The sequence below is a fragment of the Puntigrus tetrazona genome, chromosome 5, assembly GCF_018831695.1.
Source record: "Puntigrus tetrazona isolate hp1 chromosome 5, ASM1883169v1, whole genome shotgun sequence".
Taxonomy (NCBI): domain Eukaryota; kingdom Metazoa; phylum Chordata; class Actinopteri; order Cypriniformes; family Cyprinidae; genus Puntigrus; species Puntigrus tetrazona.
Window position 1 is genome coordinate 26529257 of NC_056703.1, and position 22911 is coordinate 26552167.

At 38.4% G+C, this 22911-nt stretch overlaps 1 protein-coding gene across 1 annotated transcript; it reads right to left on the reverse strand.

Moving 5' to 3' along the window:
* Positions 1-3078: 3078 nt before the first annotated feature.
* LOC122344705 (transcriptional activator MN1-like) lies at positions 3079-15257 on the reverse strand. The gene is made up of 2 exons (XM_043238251.1): positions 10634-15257; positions 3079-3556 (listed from the first exon to the last, which is right to left on the reverse strand). Exons 1-2 carry the CDS (start codon positions 14136-14138, stop codon positions 3348-3350), a joined length of 3714 nt encoding a protein of 1237 aa, XP_043094186.1. The 5' UTR covers positions 14139-15257; the 3' UTR covers positions 3079-3347.
* Between the last annotated feature and the right edge of the window lie 7654 nt (positions 15258-22911).

Below are 22911 nucleotides of genomic sequence, written 5' to 3' on the forward strand. Positions count from 1 at the left end.
GAGCAGAAAGAAATGCAAAGAAATGCAGTTTGACAGTAAATTAATTTTCTTCATTTTGTTTTAGTCAAAATGGTAGAAAAAGTGCAATTACCTTCGATAAAATGTAACGCTGATTTTATTTCAAACAATTTTCAGTTTTAGTGGGCTGAATTTATTACAGGGTTGACTGCACACTTAGTGTCTTTTTCTCAGAATTATTTTCACAACTTCAGACTTCCGTGTCTTTCTGACCAGGTAGAAAACAAGTACACTTCCATAATTAAAGTGCTCTGTTTTTGCGCACTAGATTTGTGCTTAATGATTATTTAGTACTTCTTAAGATAAACTTAAGATCATATAAGTGTACTCAAATGTGCTATTTTGAGACACCGTGAATATGAACTAAAATGCACTTTTAACATACTGCTTTGTTTTTAAAGGTGTATTTAGTTACCACTTATAGCACACTTGAAACCATGAAAACACTCGTATTACACTTGAGTTTGCTAAAAATAGTGTTTTCATTTTTGGGTGAACTATTCTTTTAAAATATGTCCTCTAAGATTTTCTCTTAGATTTTTGTGACACACCAAGTTCTATTTTGGTAAAAGTGAAAAAAAGAAGCTACTTTTAAATGTGACATTTTTAGCAAGCATTTCTATATTAGTATTCACCCAAATAAATTCAATTTGTATTTGGTCCACATGTTCTTGCTTAATACTAAATGTTCATATTTTGTTTATTACTATTGCTGTATATTGCTATATAATTGATTTATTTGTATTTCCAGTCAATTTTAAGCCAGCAATGTCATATTTTTTAAATAATAATTGACTTAAAACAACCCAGCATGTTGGGTAAAAACATTTAATCCAAGCAGCTAGGTCAAGATAACCCAGCGTGTGTTCTGTCCAGTATTTACCCAGCGCTGCGTTGCTGTTGGGTTGGGTTGTTTTTAACCCAGCGTTTTTAGAAGGAGGGTGCACAATAACAAGACCACAGCTGACATACACAAAATATGTCAATAATAAAAAACAAAACATTTCTGAAAATAAGCAACGCTTTTATTATAGGCACGCAATTATGAAGGATTCATTTCCTTATTATTTTGAAAGCATGTTTGGCATGAGGATGAGTAAATTATAACATTTTTATGTTGAGGTCAACTATTCGTTTAATTACCTTAATTTAATAATTATTTTTTTATGAAGTGCAGCTATGCTGTGTACAGCTTTCTCTGAATTAAACAGTACAATCATGCCGTCATAATTTTAGTCATTTTCTCAAGGTCTTGATAAAGCTCTAGGAGTTAGATGAAGTAAAGCAAACAGGATTACATCCACAGTAGTTCTTCAGCTTCTCGGAAACCATCTCATTCAGGCTTGAAGCATGCCGTGATTGGGTTTATCATACCTTTTTTATGAACTCTGACACTTTGTCTTGGTTTGCTCTCTTTCTCCTGCCCTTTTTTAATGCACAATTGAGTAAAAGCAGCCCTATAAGTGTGGCAAAGCAAATTCAGCACCTACGATATCGACGTAAATGCAGCGCTCCGGCACATTCTCTTTTTCTCTCTCCTCTCAGACATTCACCTCTAGGTCTTTGTGAACGGTGGGTGGAGCAGGGGGCTTTAGAGGGGGGAGGAAGAAAACTTAGGTCAACATTGTGGTATTTTCCCAAAGATGCATATCTGCCCTGAACAAACATGCCGTGTATTTATAGGAATTAAGCATCCAGCTCAAACAGCATGGGGCCAGCTGGATGTTTTCTACAGCATTCGCTGTGCTGCGGAGATCCATCCAATGGGGCTTTTAATTGAATGGTTTACACTTAGTTAGACTTAACAGGAGATGTGCCTGCTGATAAAAATAACAACAGCTTCCAGCTAACCATATGAGAAACACTTTTTAAATATCTCTATTAATGGGAAATTAACAGATTAGTACTTTACACATCAATAATTAATCTATCTATCTATCTATCTATCTATCTATCTATATATAAACATACTATGACATTCGTAGCTATTAGAACTACATCTTAATATTTAATTATTAATTAAAGTTATTATAAAATTTTCATTAAAATGTTTCTGTTTGGGGATAAAAGATAACAATATATATGTATGTATTTGGGCATTTGGTTTGACTTGATTAATACCAATATATATACATATATATTATGTTATTTTATGCTTAAGAACAATTTTGGTCAATTCTTGTGAAGGCCAATTTTCAAATTTGACAAAATCCAGCATCATGTAGTTTGATATTCTAAATATCTGATAAATGTTTCAATGATTTAACTGAAAACAACTGTACAGCAAACACACAAAAAAGGCAAAAGCTATCACCATTAACATCATATTTATTGTCGTTTTACTCAATAAAACATATACATATATATACAATATGCAGAAAAACAGACAACTGCACTTTACATATTACTTTAAAAAATGAAAAGAACCAAGGATCTTCACATTGCCATTAAGACCTTCCATCTAACCCTTTTCAGGTTTTCTATGTCAACGGAAGCATTTTTTTTCTAAAGAGTATAAGATTGCTAAAAAATTACATGTGCAATACCAATATTCTGGTTTCTATTTGTTATCCACTTAACATTGAAAGGTTTCCTCTTAGCTCTGAAGCATACCACCGTTGAAGCATCCAGAGCAATTAAGAGACAATCTGATGGGTTAATGGGATTTTTCTTTAACGAAATATGGAAAACATTGTAAACCTAAACCATTGAAATCCAAAAGATCGGAGTAACCACAGACAGTGGAGAAAGGCTGGGGGATGGCCAGTGATGGCACATCATTGAATTTCTATGAAACGCGGTCTAAAAGACCTTTTTCTTGATTCCAACAAGCCAGCAGGCAGCATGCTCCCAAAGACCAGATTTCAAAGCGCGCTTGTGTCCTTTGATGACAATAGAATTACCTGCCCTGAGGACGGGCTAGAGGATCAGGAAGAGACCCTACGTCTTATACAGAATAAGGGACATTTAATACTAAAGAAGGAACTATAATTATTTCAAAGATTAAAAAAAGAGGGTATAATAGAGGGTATGAGAGGAGCAAAGAATACGTAAAATGGATGAACAGAATAGTTATCAGAATGCATAGGCATAAAAAGGAATATTGAGGTCTGGATTTGAAAACAGCATCAGAACTGGTACACCGTACATATTAAACCCTTTATATACCATCCTACAGTAAATTCGGACGATCCTTGTGTTTTCTACAAAAAAACGGGCACTCACTGCCCTGACAAAGAGACATCGATTTATCCGGCTTAAACAGAAAATCTTGTTGTCTTTTCTCATCCCGCTAGTTGAAAGGTCTTTTTTGTCCTGCTCTGTTCTCTTCAAGTCAACGCAGCTACGAAGGTTCCAAAACGGTTTGAGATGTCCGAGTGAAGGGATCGCCAGGAAGGAACAGGTCCCCCGTGTCCCTTTGACTCCCCAAGTTCATCTGTACAGTGGACTGACAGACACTGGAGATGAGGACCCACACCTCCAGTAGTCCCCGAGGATCCCGATCCTCCTGTGGTTTTACTCTGAGAGAGGTCTACTTCTGAAAAAAAAAAAAAAAAAAAAAAAAAAAAAAAAACTGGGAGGAAGGGTGAATTCAATATATTGAATAACCATTACATTTTTCATTGCAGTCTATGCATTAATGATATCGTGCAGCGCTTGACGTCTCTTGTTATAACAGATCAATTAATCAAGTGCTTTTTCGGCCACCACAAAATAAAAAATTGTTCTCGTTTGTCCATTAACCATATATGAACGCAACAGCAATTGTTTAAACGTTCATATTGGCCAGATTACCAATACTGGCAAAGCACCGCCCCGTATGAAGATTTTATGGTAGTGTTATCAGTTTGAAAAGTGATATATGAGATATATGCGTTACGCATGTCTTCGGGAAGGCTGCATATGCACACACATACACACATTACAACTGACTGGCCGACCTTGTCTTTTCCCGGCAGTTGTGTGGGAATCGTTGTATTCGAGAAACGCGGTCTTAAAATCCATCAAGCCACGCGCATTTGCATTTGCTTTTAGACCTATTCACCCCTGTTCAACCATGCAAAACCGGAGTGACCTTTCAGTCAAGGAGTCACAATGCTCTGGGAAAACTGACCTTTGACACTGCCTGACCTAATATACCTGCATAATGACCCTACCGAAGCATTGACCCACACGCTCATTTCATTTGCTGCACAAAACAAAATCCATACCCAGGTTTATAAGGGGTTGTATTCAAAATGTCAATATGAGAGAGCGAGTGATTGCTAGACAGAGAAAAAATAAATAAATGGCAGTTTCGCGATACTACAGATACATCAATGTTGTACGCAATTCATATTTTTTTGTTGAGATTTGCAAACAATATAAATTTAATGTAATGCAAAAATGTTTACGCACTTCCTTTTCTCTACTGACTGAATGTTTAAAAATTATTAATGGCATCTAACCATTTTTGCCGTAGCTTTTATCATGCCGAAGAGGTCAGAGGGAAATGTTCAAATCCTTAAGCTAAACATTTTCTCAATAAAATTCAAAAACCCGAAACGTGTTACAATTATCCCCGCTCTCCCTTAAGGAAAAACACCTTTACACCCACAGACGCTAACACTAACACACACAGCCATTTTGAGTGACGGGCGCCTGGTCTCGCCCCTTGAGCCTGTCTGGACCGGTCCTGCAGAAAAAAAAAACGGCAAGGTGTAGGGAAAGGTCAATAACCCGACACCATCCCCCAAACCCTAAGGATAGAGGAACAAAAATAAAGGGAAAAGGAATCCAGAGACGAGGGAAAGACATTAGCGGTAAAAAAAAAAAAAAAAAAAAAAAAAGGAAAATGGGAGCGTATATCTACATCATTTGAACTGGAACGTTCTTAAATGTGTGGTAAATAATGACATGCGCGCACACACACACACACTATTTTTGTACGCGGTGTCTGTTAAACTATTATATGCTACAAAATATAGCTATACGTTCATATATACACAGAGCCCCCTCCTCATCTTTACACGCCTAAGGCAATAACAGACACTCTCTCTCACACACACACACACACACACACACACACATTTAAGCACGCGCACAGTCCTTTTCTCTTGTCTTATGTCCTGCAGAGTCTGCCAATAGTCCGTGGTAGCTGGGCACAGCATGCTGCACTACGGCCTGGATAAGCAACCAAGCATTCCTGACACACACACACACACACATATAAACTGCTTAGCAGCCATCAAGCTGCCTGCTGCTACCCCCAACGCGCACGCACACACACACACACACACACACACACAGAGCAAGTGACAACTGTGCAAATCCAAAACATTGACACACACACAAATGTATGCATTTAAGAGGCCCCGTCTCTATAACAAAACACAGCAGCCTAGCGTGCACGCATAACAAACACAGCACGGCCTATGTTACATCCACACACAACGTAACACTACACCAACAAAGGTGCAGAATTTACTTTGAAACCATTTAAAAATAATGTATAATATATTTTAAAGCAGAAAAGCTGAAATGACATTTTCTTACACAACATACATAAGCACAAACTCCACAAACGTGCAAATCTGGTTAATGTTCATGCTTTTGATATCGATACAAAATAGTATGTAATAGATATTTCAATTATCTTGAAGATTAAACTTTCAAATGTTTTAGTAACAGTCAACAAACACATCTGAAGAGCATCTAAATGTTTCTATCCATCTTTGTTTTTAGATTGACTCCAGTATACTCTTCTAAATTCTACCCCACCCCCACAAGCTTCCATTCAACAGCCTCCTTTAACAGTTTAATGCACTGCTCCAAGGACCCTGGGACTCCACAGAAAAGGTGATCATTTTCATCTGCATGCTGGTTCTTAATTGCTATCCACAATTTGAATTTGCAAAAGACTTATTTGAAGGTTTAAAAGCTTACGTTCCCCTTCCTGCACGAGACCGGTGGGAGATTTGAGTTCAGTCTCTTTAGATACTAATACACATATAAGCAATATTTCAAGTTACTGCTGCAAGACATAAATCTTCAGTCCAGCTTCTATCTGACTGTTAAAAAACAAAAATACACTGAAAAATAATAAAATAACACTACATATCGAAATGATATTTACAATAATTTAATGCTCCGTGGCACATGTATAGTATTATAAATTAACTATCTTTTCAACTATATTTTCATTTATTTGTAAAATCTGTATATTCATTCATTTATACTTTCTTAACAATTGCTCAAGCGTGCAAATTGATATTTTTATATCAACAGATATCCGATGTTTTTGTTTCCTTTTCCATTAACAGCACAACAATCATCCTTAGACTATAAGCAGTTTATTTTTTTCATCACATCAGTATTTTAATTAAAATGTGAGCTGATCTGAATGCCATTTCCTTGTTCTCTCTATCTTTCTCTCTCCTGAAAGTTACCAGCTCTGAAGTAACAACCCATTTTTGTTATTTTTCTCCAAAATGAATTATGACTGCCAGACGACAACCTGCATCCAAAATGCCACAACTCCCCCTAGCTGCTTGCTATCATTTTTACACACACACACACACACACACACACACGCACATTAAAAGAGCTGAAGTTACAGCATCAACAAAAGTATTTTGGAGAACACAGTTCAGTAGATGAAGAAGAATAGAAGCTTCAGATACTGCAATCTATAGCATCAGATTTAACGCAGACAACAAGTCAATATCCTTGGCTGAAATATCATAAAAAGGGAACAATGTCTTGTTATTGCTAGGCATCCAGAAGGCTTTTACAAAACCATTTTTTTCTCCATTCCCATCTTGAGCTGATATGTACACAATATCAGCTTATTAAAATAAGAGGTTTCCCCCGTTTACATGCACATCGGTAACCTGGCAGCAAAAGTGAGCTGCGTTTACATGGCTTCATTAAAAATGTAAGTTATTTCCGTGTAATGACGTCAAGATATAATAATTTGAATAACTGACGCAGAGCATTCCATACATTCGCCAGCTGTGATGTAAAATTAAACTTCTCATATATTATTCTCTCATGCAGTTATAAATGCGGCATTGAACCTTCTACTTCTGCTGCACGAGAAGAAAACACACTTTTATGAAAAAGTCTTTTGTGATATACATGTCCTTCTTTTCTAACCATGCGTAACCGTCATCACACATGCGCACTTCAATAAGCGGGTTACTGCGTTTACATGCCGTGTGTTCGATTTAAGCATAATCTGCATAAGAACGTGCACGTAAACGCGGTGAATCATTCGGTGATTAATTCCACCGATAGGCATCAATACAACATTTGTATTAACCCATGTATCGGTCACACAGCTAGAGCAAAAATTATACAGATCACCTTTAAAATCGTCCTGCGTGTAATTAGTCTACTATAAATACGAAATTGTTAATAATTGCGTATCTTATATTATCTTATAGGCTGTGGCATAGTATAAGTGCAAATATATTTCCTGTTTGTAACCACTGATAAAGTGATCGGTGACTCGGTGAATGCATACATTGCAAAGGAAGTCAATAAAAAGCAAACTAGTGACAGAATGAGAGCACGGGTTGCCCTGAGCTGTTTTTCCATTTTACATCAAATGTGGATCGCAGCTTTGTTTCGGGTGTTAGGAACTGAATGAAAAAAGCAAAAAAGTAATTAAAATGATTCATTGTCGCAACTTCTCACAAATTAAATCAGTAAAGTTTTCATCATCAGCTAGAGGTTTTAGAGAAATAAGGATACTTTGGGTGTTTAGTGATCTGTCAGTGCGATCCAGTAATATATAACGTCATATCTTGCTTAAGCTCTTGAGCACATAAGGGGCACAAACACAGTTGACATTACTTTGGATTCATTTGCTCTGTCATTTATCATGTCCACAAAGAGCCTAGTGGGGGCTATTAGTACCGTTTGCAGCACGCACTTCAGGGGCTCCTTGGGAAATCCTCACTGGTGCATTACTGCAGTATTGACTTATCACTACCAGAGACACAATATATTCACACTCTATATATATAGTCTCTCTATATATGTTTGCAAGCATAATAGCGATTTAGTTGAAATGAGGAAAATATTTTGTGATCAGATTTAACAAATACGAGAACAAAGAACAAATGTGAATATCCTGCAGCCCAAAGATGTCTAGTTCACAGATCCATTCCAATCTGAATAATCTGAAAACCCTCGTCTACAAGTAGAAAAAAAAACGAAGACTGTGTGAAATTCAAATGCGTACGTGTGTGTGTGTGTGTGTGTGTGTGATGACTGGAAGGACTGCGGATTTAAGAAAGATCCAAAGATTTTTTTTTTATATAAAACAATATTACATTAAAACAATAAACTGAAAAAATGAAAACATTCTGCAAATATGAATTTATATAATGTCACACAAATTGTACTTAAAAACTTTGTAATCTGTGTAAATAAACTGAAGCACAATAAATATTAGTTACATTTTTTATAGCTTAATTAGTTACGTTTAGGCATTGTCGCATTGCACTGCTACAACTGACAGCTGAATATATATATATATATATATATATATATATATATATATATATATATATATATATATATATATATATATATACAGTATATATATGCTGGAAAACTAATGACATTGGTAGCTTTGTTCTTCTATACTTCATGACTTAACCTTGAAATAATCAGATTTTTACTATGTCAAAAACATTATTTAATATGACTGACTGTACCTTGCTTCATTAGGTTACACCACACCAAGCTAAAATTTGATTGGCCGTACCTGGTAGAAATAGCTCTTTTAGTTCACAACTGCACATTTTCACTTTATATAGCACAGTGCAATTAATTTTAAGATGCCTTAAAATGATCTTGAGACTCATAAAATGAATTACTGCATAAATCCATATTAAGAATGTCCTATAAGCACCTCAGTCACCTAATTAAAATGACTAGAAGCATTCCTATACTTTAAAGTTAAGTGTTGTAAAGGCCTGTAAAATATTACGGCGCGAAAGAAGCTCTTATAGAATTTAACAGTCCCCTTGTGTGCTGGCGTGCAATGCATCCGATGCAATTTCACAAGCCGCAAACACTTTGTAACCCTTCTCTCATCTCGGCTGTCTACGCCACTCAAATGAAAATCTGTCAAGGCTGGTGATTTGTGCTAACTAGCTATCGATCGCACCAGCACGACGTGCGTTTACAGCTCCAGGGCTCGAATGCAAGGAGGAGAGAGAGAAAAAAGGGAGACAAGGAGACTGCAAAATAAGGAGAGCAATGCACAGTTGGTGAGGGGGGGGAAGGAGGGAAATACTAAGAAAAAATACAATGTTTTGCATTTGGTTTACGTTGAGAGCACAGACAGATGCGAGACAAATCCATTTAGCTGTGCGGCGGTGGATGTGTTCGCTATAACAAAAAAATGAGCACAGAGAGATGGGGATGGTGCACTTGACAACACTGAATGTTAAACAATGGACCTTGACTTCTCTGAAAGCAACCCCTTGCACCCTCCCACCTGCAGTTAGCCCAAACAAAGGAGCACATAATGCACACTGGGGCGAACTATTAACACGTGTGAAAGCGCACTCGGCTGTGGAGATTCAATTATGCGTGTCCATCCCGCTGCCTTTTCAGCGAAGACAATTACCGTTTCATATATTGATTAAACTAAAGGACAAGTGACAAATGAAGGACACACACATTAAATATATATGAGCTTGTGGTTTACATATGTATGCTGCTTAATGTGAATTATTATGAAATTATTATTAGAGAGTGGCATAACATAAAAAAATTGTTTTACAATAAAGAATGGATTAAAAAAGGACTTATTAAATTATTGCCATTAATAATAATAATAATAATAATAACAGCAACAATAGTAATCATCACATTATTGCAATTATTGCACAATAATTGCACTTTACGGTCTACAATGATTGTTCCTGCCTTTAGGTAATACATTAAATGTGAAATTAGATTTTTGTTAGATTAATTTATTTACTTGCACAATTCATGATACCCGATTTTAACTATCAAAGGCTGGTCTAAAAAGTCTTATCGCCACTACTAACAATACTACCACTAATAATAATAAATGAAAACAAAGTTTTAAAGTGAATTAAAAACAAATTAAAAGTGAATTCAAGACATGAAAAAGACATGTTAGTGATGATTGTTGATATCAAATATAATAAATATATGTTTTACAAATACTTAGAAAGCCTAAAGGTACTCTGATGTAAAAAAATCTGAACCCTCCATATCCAAACATTTTTTTAAATGCATTGAAAATAAAAAAATTCATGGATGTTAGAAAAATATCAGTGATATCATTATTCTTGCTTGAAAATACTATAATTTAAAGGACAGCATTATTAGCATGTATGCCTACATGAATGCATCTGTGTGCATGTGTGTGTGTGTGTGTGTGTGTGTGTGTGTGTGTGTGTGTTCACGCAGGACAAGTAAAAATCATTTTAAAGAGACTATGAATTAAAAAATGTAAATGAATTCATTAATTAATTCATTAATAAACAAATAAACTATTAAGACCTCACACAGTTTAAGCAACGTTTTTACTTTCATAAGTATTAAAAAAGGTGTGCATTACAGTGAAATTGTAAATATTTACCTTCTTTGATGGTTCCCTGGACTTTTTTGTTTTCCCACATAGATTTCTCCTCCTCTGTATCCTCAAGTAGAGACTTATCACTGGGCACATACCAGGTGGCATGCTGCTCAGCCATGAGTGAGTCCAGATCAATAGTGCCCACAGAGCCCTTTTCAGCATCTGGGCTACAGCTAGCAAGCTCTCCATCCTTATCTTGACCACTGCAGTCGCTACTTGTTTTGTTATTTTTTACAGCTAAAGGCTGTTCTTCTGAAATGCTGAACTGCTGCCGTTGCAGCTGTATCTGAGCCTGCAATATTTCTAACGGGTGAATTTCATCGTGGCCAGAGGTGCTAGAGGGTGTACGGACTTGCTCCATGCCTGGTGTACCCGGATGGCCCACTCCACCAAAGCCATCCGATGCTGAGGTAGTGTGGCTGGAGAGGCCCATGCCTTGCCCTTTCTGCCCACCTATAAGTCCACTGTCTCTCTGCAATTTGGGCGAACCTAACAAAGGGCTGCGGCCAGGCTTCACAGAGGATGGAGCATCTGAGCTTGATGAAACCTCATCCTCATTGCTATAATGTGTGCACACGTCATCTGTAAAATCCATCCGAGGTGAACAGACTTCAGATTTTGATACGCTCTGGATGCCACTGTCAAGAGATGATATAAGGTCAGCCTGATCTCCCAGCAGCAGTTCTCCACCTTTTCCCCATGAGGGAGAGGTGTGGGGCTTCTCTTGAGGTGTGCCTGTACTTCTCTCCCCCACACTAGCTGCTGAGGTCACCTGGTGGCCAGGACTTACAACAGGGTTACTGTTGTCGGAGGGGAAAAATGTCCCAGGGCTCACATGGCCACTGTCTCTTTTTCTCCTCCCTCTCCCTCTCCCACTCCCTGTTGCTGGCTTCCCCTCACTGCAAGAGGTAGTGTCCATATTGTAATTTGGGGAGAGGGTGCTGGCTTCCCCCTGCAATGTCTGATTTTGACCTGGTGGCTTAGTGTTGCTATTTTCAGCGAGAGGCATTTGCCCACTTTGGGGGGCAGTAATGCTTGAGAAATATTCAGTCCCAGCACTCCCAGTGCCATTAACCACACTGTTATTCAGGTCCTGTTCTGTCTGACTCAGCTTTCGTTTCCCCTCTCCCTGAGTCTTTTTGTTGAATGTCACATTGAGGTTAGGGGCCGCCAGGCTGGCAATCATGTTCTGACAGGCAGTAGAGAGGGCTGCCAGGCAGCTCTGTCCAAAAACATTGTCCTTGCCACTCGTTTTGCTGAAATTCCCTATGGAGAGTCCCCCAAGCTTGCTGACAGAGGAACGCTGGCTAGGGGGAAAGTCTGATTGGGATGTAAAACTCCCTGGTGAGGTGCTCACCCCTTGAGAGTTACTCAGAGAGGCTCCTTGCCGATTACAGCCTCCATAGGGAAAAGAGGATGGACCACCCATGGGTGGTCCCGGAAAGTCATTAAGGGGCCTTTCTGATGGAGTGTTTTGCAATCCAACACCTGTACTGGGAGACTGCATCTGTGAAAGGTTCCCCATTCCACTGTTGAATTGTGAGTGGATGTTGGGTGAAAGTAATGGCTGCACATGACCCTCCGCCGGTATCCTCAAAGGCTCCTGAATGCCCATTCCATTCACACTAGCACTAAACATCATGCCAGGGCCATTTTGCTGCATTTCATGAGCCCCCGCCTCTCCACCTGCCCCTATTCGATGGCCCAGCACTTCCCCAGGTGGATGTGTCCCAGGAAACCACCCACTTTCTAAAGTCACATGTGCATTCCGTCCATCAAAGTTAACCATCCTCCTACCGTTTTCCCTCTCGAAATTTGACTGAGGCATGCCTCCCACTGGGCCCCCATGCCCCAAGGGCCCTTGAGAAACATCACTGTGATGACCCAGCTGCTGCAGATTGGGTTGTCTCATCCTCTGCTGCTGACTTCGAGAGGCCATTTGTTTGATCATCATGGCTGCATTTTGTTGCTGCTGCATTGACTGCTGCTCAGGCCCTGTAAGTTGCATTGATGGGCCTGATGAAAAACCATCTGTCACAGGGGGGGTGAACTCTCCAGACAGGCCGGGATAGGCTGCTGGAGAGAGATGATTCTCCATTCCAGGCGGGTTATGCATACCACTGTTCCAACTGCTGCAATTCTCCCCGCCATGAGTACTATTGGGCAAATCAAACCTGGGCCTCTTAGCCATATTTAAATAAGGAGAATCGAAGTGTTGCAGCCTCTGATTGGAAGGCTGCTGTGGAGGGGGTGGCTGCTGTTGCATGTTGAACACAGGGTCGCCGTAACTATTCATCCGTCTGTTCTCTGGTCTGTGAATAGGGTATTCAAACTGATTATGCTGGCCAGGCACCATGACGCCTCCCTCCTGCATACTGGCATTAGCAGAACCTGTCTCTGATTGTGGGGGCTGTTGGATAGATGGTGGGCAAATATTCTGTCGGCCAATCAAGCCAGGTTGCTGCTGCACGAGAGGATGCCTGGCACCAGGCTCTATCCCCACTGGTATTTTGCGGCCACCCCCAAAACGTTCAAAGAACACGCTGTGCTGGGCTGGGGGCTGCTGCTGTTGAGGGGGGGCATGAGGGTGTTCTTTAGAGATGCCCTGCATTCCAGGAGCTTGAGATAATCCTGGGTTTCCTGAAAAGCTGGGCCCTGGCACCTGACGGCTATGCCTAAAATGAGAAAGCTGAGAATCAGATGCAGAGGGGGAGTACACAGATACTTCAAAATGTCCAGATGAAGGCTCATTAGAATAGTTGTAATCCAGTCCATCAACACCACCTGATGGGGGAATTCGTCTGGACTCTAGATTGTGACTTTCTGATGAAGAGGATGAAGAAGACAGGCCATGGAATGAAGCAGCACGATTAGGTGATTGGTCCAAGGGGAGACATGGGGCAGGGACCGGGTGATTACCATTTGGGGGTCTGTGGTGCTGAAAATCAGGGATGGAGCCTGTCCTTTGCTGCTGCTGCTGGGACTGCTGTTGAGAGAAGCCATCTGCTGACTGTCCCTCAGAGAGTGAGTCAAAACCCTCTGGGAATCCTTGCTGGAGTCCCATGCTGCTGTTATACCCCATCATTCTTCCGCTGTGCAAACAAGAGGAGCCAGGTTCAGGTCCAAAGTTTCCCCCAAAGTGTCGATGGTGTTGGTGTGAATGTGTTTGGTGGCTGTGAGGATGATTATGAGGTTGTTGTGGATTAAAAAATCCATGTATTGAAGGCTGTTGTTGTTGTTGTTGGAGATTCCCTGCATGTAATTCAGAATTTCCTTGCTGAAATCCACCATACTGCTCCCCTCCATTCATATTAATGCTCATCTCAATCACAGGAGGCTCGTTAAGTGGATCCATACCACTGTCAACTGTCCCTTGCGGCCCTCCAGCATGAAAACCTGGGCTCTTGTAATGGGAGTTCATGTTCACTTTTGACTGGTTAAAGTTTTTTTCAGTCTGGCCAAAATTTCTGTTTTTAATATGTGGACCAAACTGTTCCAGCCCAAACATATTTCCCACAATCAATCCTGCATGACAGCCAGTTCGCCACTGCAAAGCCTTCTTTATTTAGTGTTTCTTTGGCTAACTCAATTGATATCAACAAAGACATCAAAACACTGAAATAAGAATTAAATGTGGTATTGCCACCAATAAAAAAAAGCTTTCAGTTACACGTTATTAATTACTGAGAAAGCCTATCATATTGTACATTAATGTGAAATTGTAAATGCTCTATAAAACTATATATCGTATGGTCTAATCTATAATCAGTTCCATATTATCATGATCACTGCTTTTAAAATATTACATAAAATGTAATACATTATTATTATATTACTATTATTATTATTGTTATTATTATTATTATTATTATTATTATTATTATTGTAGTAGTAGTAGCAGTAAATTTGCTGTAAAGCACAGCAAAACACAGCTACTATAAAACAACTCTCTTAACACAATATTACACTCACTTTGCGTTCAGACAACAGCTACAACATATATGTATATATAATATATATCTATATAGAAAAGAACATAATACGTTGTGTCACATCATTCTCCACAGACTGTATTTCCAATGTGCTGTCAAATGTCCAGAATGAGGTAAACATTTGTTTCTGTTTTGAGAGCACATCATTGCACTATCCAGAGAACCGTGAAAATAATATCCATATGAATCCAGAACAGCGCGTTATTCGGTATCCACTTTCTTGTGAGAAATTGGTAAGGTTTTTCATAAACCGCATACGTTGAAAAAGAATAGTTCCCTCGGGCTGAGCTTAACAAGTGATCACGGCGACCAGAAGAAAGTCCAGTCGGTCTTCCGGAGCTCCGAGCGGCAGGCGGCACACGCGCTACCCAAAGCCCGCCACCAAAGAGCTGCTCGGCAACGCAGTCTCATCGGTCCTGCTCATTTTCCGCGAAATCGCACAGTTTGACTGCGATTTCAATTACAGGCAACACTCGCGCATTAGGGAGGTCCTCTTCTGATAGCGCCAGTTTTGAGATCCGCTCCAGCTGGACAGAATTCAGCGACAGATCGTAGTGATACTGAGAAAACCTAAAAGCTCCGCGCCGTGCGCATCGACCGCAAGGACCAGCAACAAGTTTTGCATTTCAGCAAGGTCTTCCACCGCAAACATCAACCAATGGCATACGTGCCGAGGGAGGGACGATCTCTTAAGGTAGTCCAGCGTGTCTGTTCGGCTCAGGGGAAGGATTCTCAAGAGAAAGAGAACAATTCATATTCGATTTTTTTTGGACCCAAATATATTAAACTACAAAACCCACTAATTAGCCTGCTATTCGTTACTACAAATAGTAGTGGTGTAGTTTATGTTGTTTAGTTAGCCAAATGAATATTATTTGTTTTAAGTTTAATGATGATTCAGTCATAGTCTATGATACAGTTATGAACTAAAACATACAATCTCCAAAATGTGACATCGTCGACCGCAGCTGCTTTGATTCACGGCTGGTTTTAACTGAATTTTGTGATACTTGGCGCTTATTGCAGACTTTTCGTTCATTTCGAGTCGAAAAACAGAACATTGTCCTGCGTGGAAATAAAAAGTTCAGTTGTAGTCCATCCCCACGAAAATGTTTAACAAAAGGGCAAATGCGAAGCATAATTACCTCCCAGAGCTCGCATTGTGAGCGAATTAACATTTCCATTCAGATTAATCGATCGATTATCATAATTCGGTTTGCATTCTAAATGAATCCGATTTAGCTCACTGGCAGCAACTCGTTCTATCCGTGTAGCTAAGCAAACTATATATATATATATATATATATATATATATATATATATATATATATATATATTATATATATATATATATATATATATATTATAAATAATATAAGTTTAACCCTGGCCCAAACATCCCAGTAATAATGCAGTGATTATATCCGCTTTAATGTGTAGTTACAGTAAAGCCTGCGCGTAAAACGGATTGTTATACACAAGTAGGTTATTTAAAAATCGCATGCAATTACCCAAATACTGTAATTAATGAAGAGAAGAGCAGTTACATCATTTAAGAATTTCATCAACCGGTTTGCATTTAATTGAATTGATATGTTAGCATTAAAATAAAGAAACATAACGTGCCCGACTCCTATATAGACTACACAGTCTGTCTCTCTTTAAGTCAATCTTGAGTTAAAAATAAATACATACGAAATAAAACACTAACAAATAGCCTACAAGTCATTTTTTTCCCTTTCTGTCCCTATAGACGTGAATTAAAACAGCTGCTTTATAATAGCCCAGCTTAATAATAATGACAATTAATTAAGGCAGACAATTTGCCGGGATGAGTAGACTATAATCATACCCATTCACCACAAGCATTGTTAAAAGACCTGTGTGTTTAACTCGAAATTAATCTCGCAAGACCCCCACCCTTACACACACACACACACACACACACACACACCACACTCCTACATTAACACAGCATTCGAAATACACAAAAAAATAGGTGAGAATGAAAATAGTTATCATTTATTCGGTCACTTATACACGTCTACAACTATTTTAATATTTAATAAAATATGAAACAACATGAATGTGAGATATGGGTTGTGATGACATTTAAACAGTCTACTCGACATCAAATACGCGGATGCTTGAAGAGACTGCTGGGAAAAAACACGGAAAGCCATTTCTAGGTGAAAAAGACACAGTGCCATCTAGCGATTGATGAGGAACCTGCAAAGTATGAACACGGTATAAGTCTACGAAACGATTAAAATACCCGACCACCTCCCCTTACAAACTAATCAATGAATAAAGCAGCATGCACGATCCTTTCGACCTTCACTATTATCCTGGCGAGCCTGGCATCTCTAAACGCTAGAGGTTAAGCCAATCCTTCCATTCATCCATTCATTCTTTCTCCAAACTGCTGTAGGGTTGCGGTGGTTCGGGCAACGATGGTGAAATAAAACATTCAAATAACGTTATTCATACATTTATACATTCATACATTCAAACAGCTAAAACATCTGAGTTAGGTCTGTGCAGCGAGCATCATCACCTCTCGGAAATGTTGAGTAAAATGATCATGTATAATTTCAACCTTTTTTTTTAATCTGGTGTTTCAGTGCACTCTGTGAATAGAGAGCAAAAACATTCAAATATAGATATATAAATGGTATATAAAAAGTCGATATTGTCAGCAAATTAATCATAAGCGTTTTGTTGATATTTGGGTTATTAGAAGCATAGAGCAGGTTACGTGACAGCAAAAAATGAGATAAGAAATAAAAATCATGAGATAGGCTGAGATCGGAAGGGTACTTGGAATTAAGATTGTTGTTTTGTCCCAGAATTTTAATCAGTGGCAAATGAACAAGGCAGTCAAAGACAATGTTACTAGCTGCTGAAAGAAAAAAAAAAAAAAAGAAAAGAGAAGAGAAGAAAAAAAGAAGGCAGGAGGGGGAGGGGTGTGGAAAAAGACTTGAAGAGAACACGATGAAGTCAGAAACACTGGAACAACAGAACTACATTTTTTCTTCCCAGTTTAACTGCAAGGAATGTGTGCGAAACATGGGAAGAAATGGAGTGGATGAAGACTAAATGCAGCAAGAATAGAATGTTTCCTAACCATTTCATATCAAATAGTTCTTCAAGTAGCATAAAAGGTGAAAATATCTATTTAGAACAGTTTTTAGATGAACGTGAACAATAAGGGCGAAGGCAAGGCACTCAACTACTGAGATATCTTCAGTGCTTAGATATGGACTGAAACCTTTTAACAGATTTATTTTAGGATTCTTCAGTAAAATTGTTGATTTACGTATTTAACGGATTTCAAGCATAGGTAGCAATAAAATATACATCGCATATTGTGTAAAACTGGGTGAATGTGAGGTGAAGAAAGATGCAAAAAACCATGTGCATTGACGCTTTGGACAGAGATGCTGGCCGTGGTAAAAGCCAAAGCTCAAGACATTGTTTTGAAACTGGCTGTTTTTAAATCTGATGACGTCTGAAGATCATTTTAGATGAAGGGAAGCGGGACAATGCAACCTATTCTCTGAAGAATATGCAGTCATGTCAGTCAGCAATGGTCAGTTTAGATCCGTAGGTCAAGGGTTTAACTATCATCTGTCATCCAAAGGAAAGCAATGAGTTCAAAGAGAGGAAAAAAAGAGCAAGTGTGTGCCTGGTATTTATATTAGAAAATACAGTTTGTATGGTATAAAAACCACTGAGCCTATGGAGAGTCCCCGTGAAACAAGGAAAACCAAAATGTGTGTGTGTGCATGCTGGTTTTTGTGGCTTACGGGGACACACATTTGTTTATTGACATGGGTATGAAAGAGGTATTGCAATTTGAAGGTGGTTTACTAGGACCCTGCCAATATACCCATAATTAAATGGGCTTAAAAAACATCCTCAATGGTGTTTTTTTGGTCTGGGATGCAGATCAGTGGCAGCGAGTGAATGATAGTTTACACCGAAACTGATTACAATAATGGGTTTATACATTTCTCCTGTTTACACGCTTAATGTAAATAAAGAACGGCATATTTTGGAAAGCTTCTTTACAGCATTCTACAGTTTCCAGAAACGTTTGCACAATAGAAATAATAATACACTGTTGAAGACAGTAGAGACTGCCGTCAGGCCAGCTATATAGAGTATGCTATCATTATTTTATTTAGCACCAAAGTGCTGCACAGGGTATGCAAAGTATTAGAGATAAAATGATAAACGATAAGATGATAAACAAACTATAGAACACACTGTAAACTGGACGGGGCTCACTAAAACAGGATCACTGCGCTGCAAGTCATTGAATATTGAATGCATTGGAAAAGAGCAACTGATTGTTCAGAGATTTAAAGATTTAAAACTGTAAAGTTTTGACTGGCAGCCAGTGCAATGAGATCGAAACTGGTGTGAGCAGCTGCAGACGAAAAACACTCAGATACGGTAACTCTAACTTCTTTAGAGACAGAAACGACTTTACTTCATCAGGAGATTGGGGACTGATTTCTTGAAGAGTAAGAGGGACGTCCAAATTCTGTCACTAAATATTCTATTTGGCACAGTGTACATGGCAGGTGTTTTCTTGTCATTGTTCCCCTACTGTCAGACAGACTTCAAAAGCATTGTTAAACAATCCGAGATCCTCTTCTACAGCTCACTCTGTTTTTCCTGCAAAGGAAAGGTAGGACGCAAGCCAAGAGATCTTTGGTCAGGCTCAACATTCTTCCTGTTTACTTTTTGCCAGTTCCACGGCTGTTTCCACTCTCTGGACCGCTAAATCCTCACAGGACTTGAATTGATTAGCAAAATAACAGTACCAGTAAATGTTCAAACATCTTTCAGGAATAGAGCATTTAAACTGGTTTCTTAAAAGAAAAGATTGAAATTCAATGATTACATTAATTCAGTGAAACTAAGGTAAGAGTATCAACCCTTCACATCCCTACAGTAGCCCGCTATACAATCAAATATGCACACTGCTTTATAGAAATCTGTTTATGACACGTTTCTTAATAAATAAATGATGTGATGCTATAATATATTCCGATTTATGAAAAACCTCTTAAAATCTTGAAATGGTTTAATTTAACATCAATATAAAAAAATATTAATAGTGTTGGAGAAATAAATAATAAATAAGAGATTTATAACTTTTCTGGATATTAAGTTTGTGCATATTTTGAACATTCATCATGTATCAAATAACTTAATTTCATATAGAATGCATACGCGTGTGTAGCCCATTTTAAACTTTTTAAATCTTCTAAAAGAAGAAAGGGTTGTACTTGGTCTTTTGACCAACAAAATTGAAAACATTTGATATAAATCTTTGTCAGCTGTAAAAAGTCCTGAACGGTGATTTTAGTTTTTGTAACATGGCAAGTAAACCATTATTTATTTATGTGTCAAATCTTTTGTGGACTAAGCGTGTGGAATAAGGCCTAGACCGCCATTATGAATAAAAAGCTTCAATAATTCAAAATTAGTTCTACTAAACACCCAAAATAACAACAATTTTTACAATTCCAATTAAACACAAAGAAAGTGCATTTGACGGCTAATTTAAATATCATCATCACCTTTAACATCATAAAAGATGCCCCTTTAATACTCAGCTTCTTCTGTGTGGAGAACATCCTCATATGCACAATCAATCAATCAATCATTTTTATTTATATAGCGCTTTTAACAACACAGGTTGCATCAAAGCACTGTACAGTATAATGACAGGGATATATAGTGACGAGAGTGACCAATTTCTTATTAAATGCAGAGACGGTCTCTGTAGTCAATTCAACGATAGTCACTAGAAGTTAAGTGTCCCCAACCAAGCAAGCCAGAGGCGACAGCGGCAAGGAAACAAAACCCCATGCATATAGAATGGAGAAAAAAAAACCTTGGGAGAAACCAGACTCAGTTGGGGTCAGTTCTCCTCTGACCGGACGCCCAGCACTTAACCTCCAGTTCAATTTTAAACGCAGCTGTGTCAGATAGTGTAAATGACTTAGTGTGTGCGTGTGTGTGTGTGTGCATCAGGATCTGGTGATCTGTCGACGGGCGCATCTAGGTTTTCTGGTCTCTGATGAACATAATCTCTGGGTGCTGATCCACCATCTAGTCTGGATACAAACTGTGAAAACAGATTGAAAGAAACAGGACTAATATTAGCGTAGATGCCATTCTTTTTTACGATGTCACAAGTACATCGTATTTTAGAGTAGTGTTCCCGGTTCCAGCAAATCTAAGTAATGCAGCCTAAAAATCCTTTAACGGATTTGAATAATAAAAGGTGTGTTGGTGTGTTATGTGTAGGCTAAGTTAAAAGATGTGTCTTTAATCTAGATTTAAACTGGCAGAGTGTGTCTGCTTCCCGAACAGAGTTAGGGAGATTGTTCCAGAGTTTAGGTGCTAGATAGGAAAATGATCTGCCGCCATGCAGTTGATTTTGATATTCTAGGTATTATCAAATGGCCAGAGTTTTGAGAACGCAGCGGACGTGCAGGACTATAATGTGATAAGAGCTCGCTCAAGTATTGAGGAGCTAAACCATTCAGGGCTTTATAGGTAATTAATAGGATTTTAAAATCTATTCGATGTTTGATAGGAGCCAGTGCAGTGTTGACAGAACTGGGCTAATGTGATCATACTTCCTAGTTCTAGTAAGGACTCTGGCTGCTGCGTTTTGGACTAGCTGAAGTTTGTTTATTAAGCGTGCAGAACAACCACCCAATAAAGCATTGCAATAATCTAACCTTGAGGTCATAAACGCATGAATTAATATTTCTGCATTAGAGGTTGAAAGCATAGGTCGTAATTTAGATATATTTTTAAGATGGAAAACGCAGTTTACAGATGCTAGAAACATGATTTTCAAAGGAAAGATTGCGGTCAAACAGCACACCTAGGTTCCTAACTGATGATGAAGAATTAACAGAGCAGCCATCAAGTGATAGGCTGTGTTCTAGATTATTATATGTGGGGTTTTAGGTCCAATTATTAGCACCTCTGTTTTTCAGAATTTAACATTAAGAAGTTACTCATCATCCAGCTTTTTATATCGACTATGCATTCTGTTAGATTCTCAATTTGGTGTGTATCACCAGGCTGCGCTGAAATATAGAGCTGAGTATCATCAGCATAGCAGTGAAAGCTAACACCATGACTCCTGATAATATCTCCCAGAGGTAACATGTAAAGGTTGAAAAAGTAACGGTCCTAGCACTGAGCCTTGAGGAACTCCATATTTCACTTTTGATCGATATGATACCTCCTCATTTAATGCCACAAACTGATAGCGGTCAGATAGATATGATGTAAACCATGCTAAGGCGCTTCCTCTAATGCCAACATAGTTTTCTAGTCTATCCAAGAGAATGTTGTGATCGATAGTATCGAATGCTGCGCTAAGATCTAATAGCACTAATAACGAGATAAAACCACGATCAGATGATAGAAGCAGGTCATTAGTAACTCTAATGAGAGCAGTCTCAGTACTATGGTACGGTCTAAAACCTGATTGGAAATCCTCACAGACACCATTTTTTCTAAAAAGGAATACAGTTGTGAGGATACTACCTTTCTAGTATCTTTGACAGAAAAGGAGATTAGAGATTGGTCTGTAATTTACTAAGTCTTTGGGATCAAGATGTGGTTTCTTAATGAGAGGTTTAACTACAGCCAGTTTAAAGGTTTTGGGAACATATCCTAATGACAATGATGAATTAATAATGTTCAAAATAGGATCTATGACTTCTGGAAGCAGATCTTTTAATAGTTTAGATGGAATAGGTCTAACATACATGTTGCTGGTTTAGATGATTTAACAAGTTTGTACAAGTCTTCTTCTCCTATAATAGAGAAAGAGTGTAATTTTTCCTTAGGGGATCTAAAGCTCATTATCTGATGTGAAACTGTAGTTGACGGCTGCATAGTTACAATTTTATCTCTGATGGTATCAATCTTAGAAGTAAAGAAATTCATGAACTCATTGCAGCTATACTCTTGGGGCATATTAGCACCTGCTGATGCTTTATTTTTGTTAATTTAGTCACTGTACTGAATAAATACTGGGGTTGTGTTTGTTTTCTTCTAAAAGGGATGAAAAATAATCAGATCTTGCTATTTTTAATGCTTTTCTGTATGTCAGCATACTCTCCCGCCAGGCAATACGAAATACTTCTAATTTGGTTTTTCTCCACCTGCGCTCCATTTTCCGGGCTGCTCTCTTTAGGGTGCGTGTGTTGTCATTATACCATGGAGTCAGATTGTTTT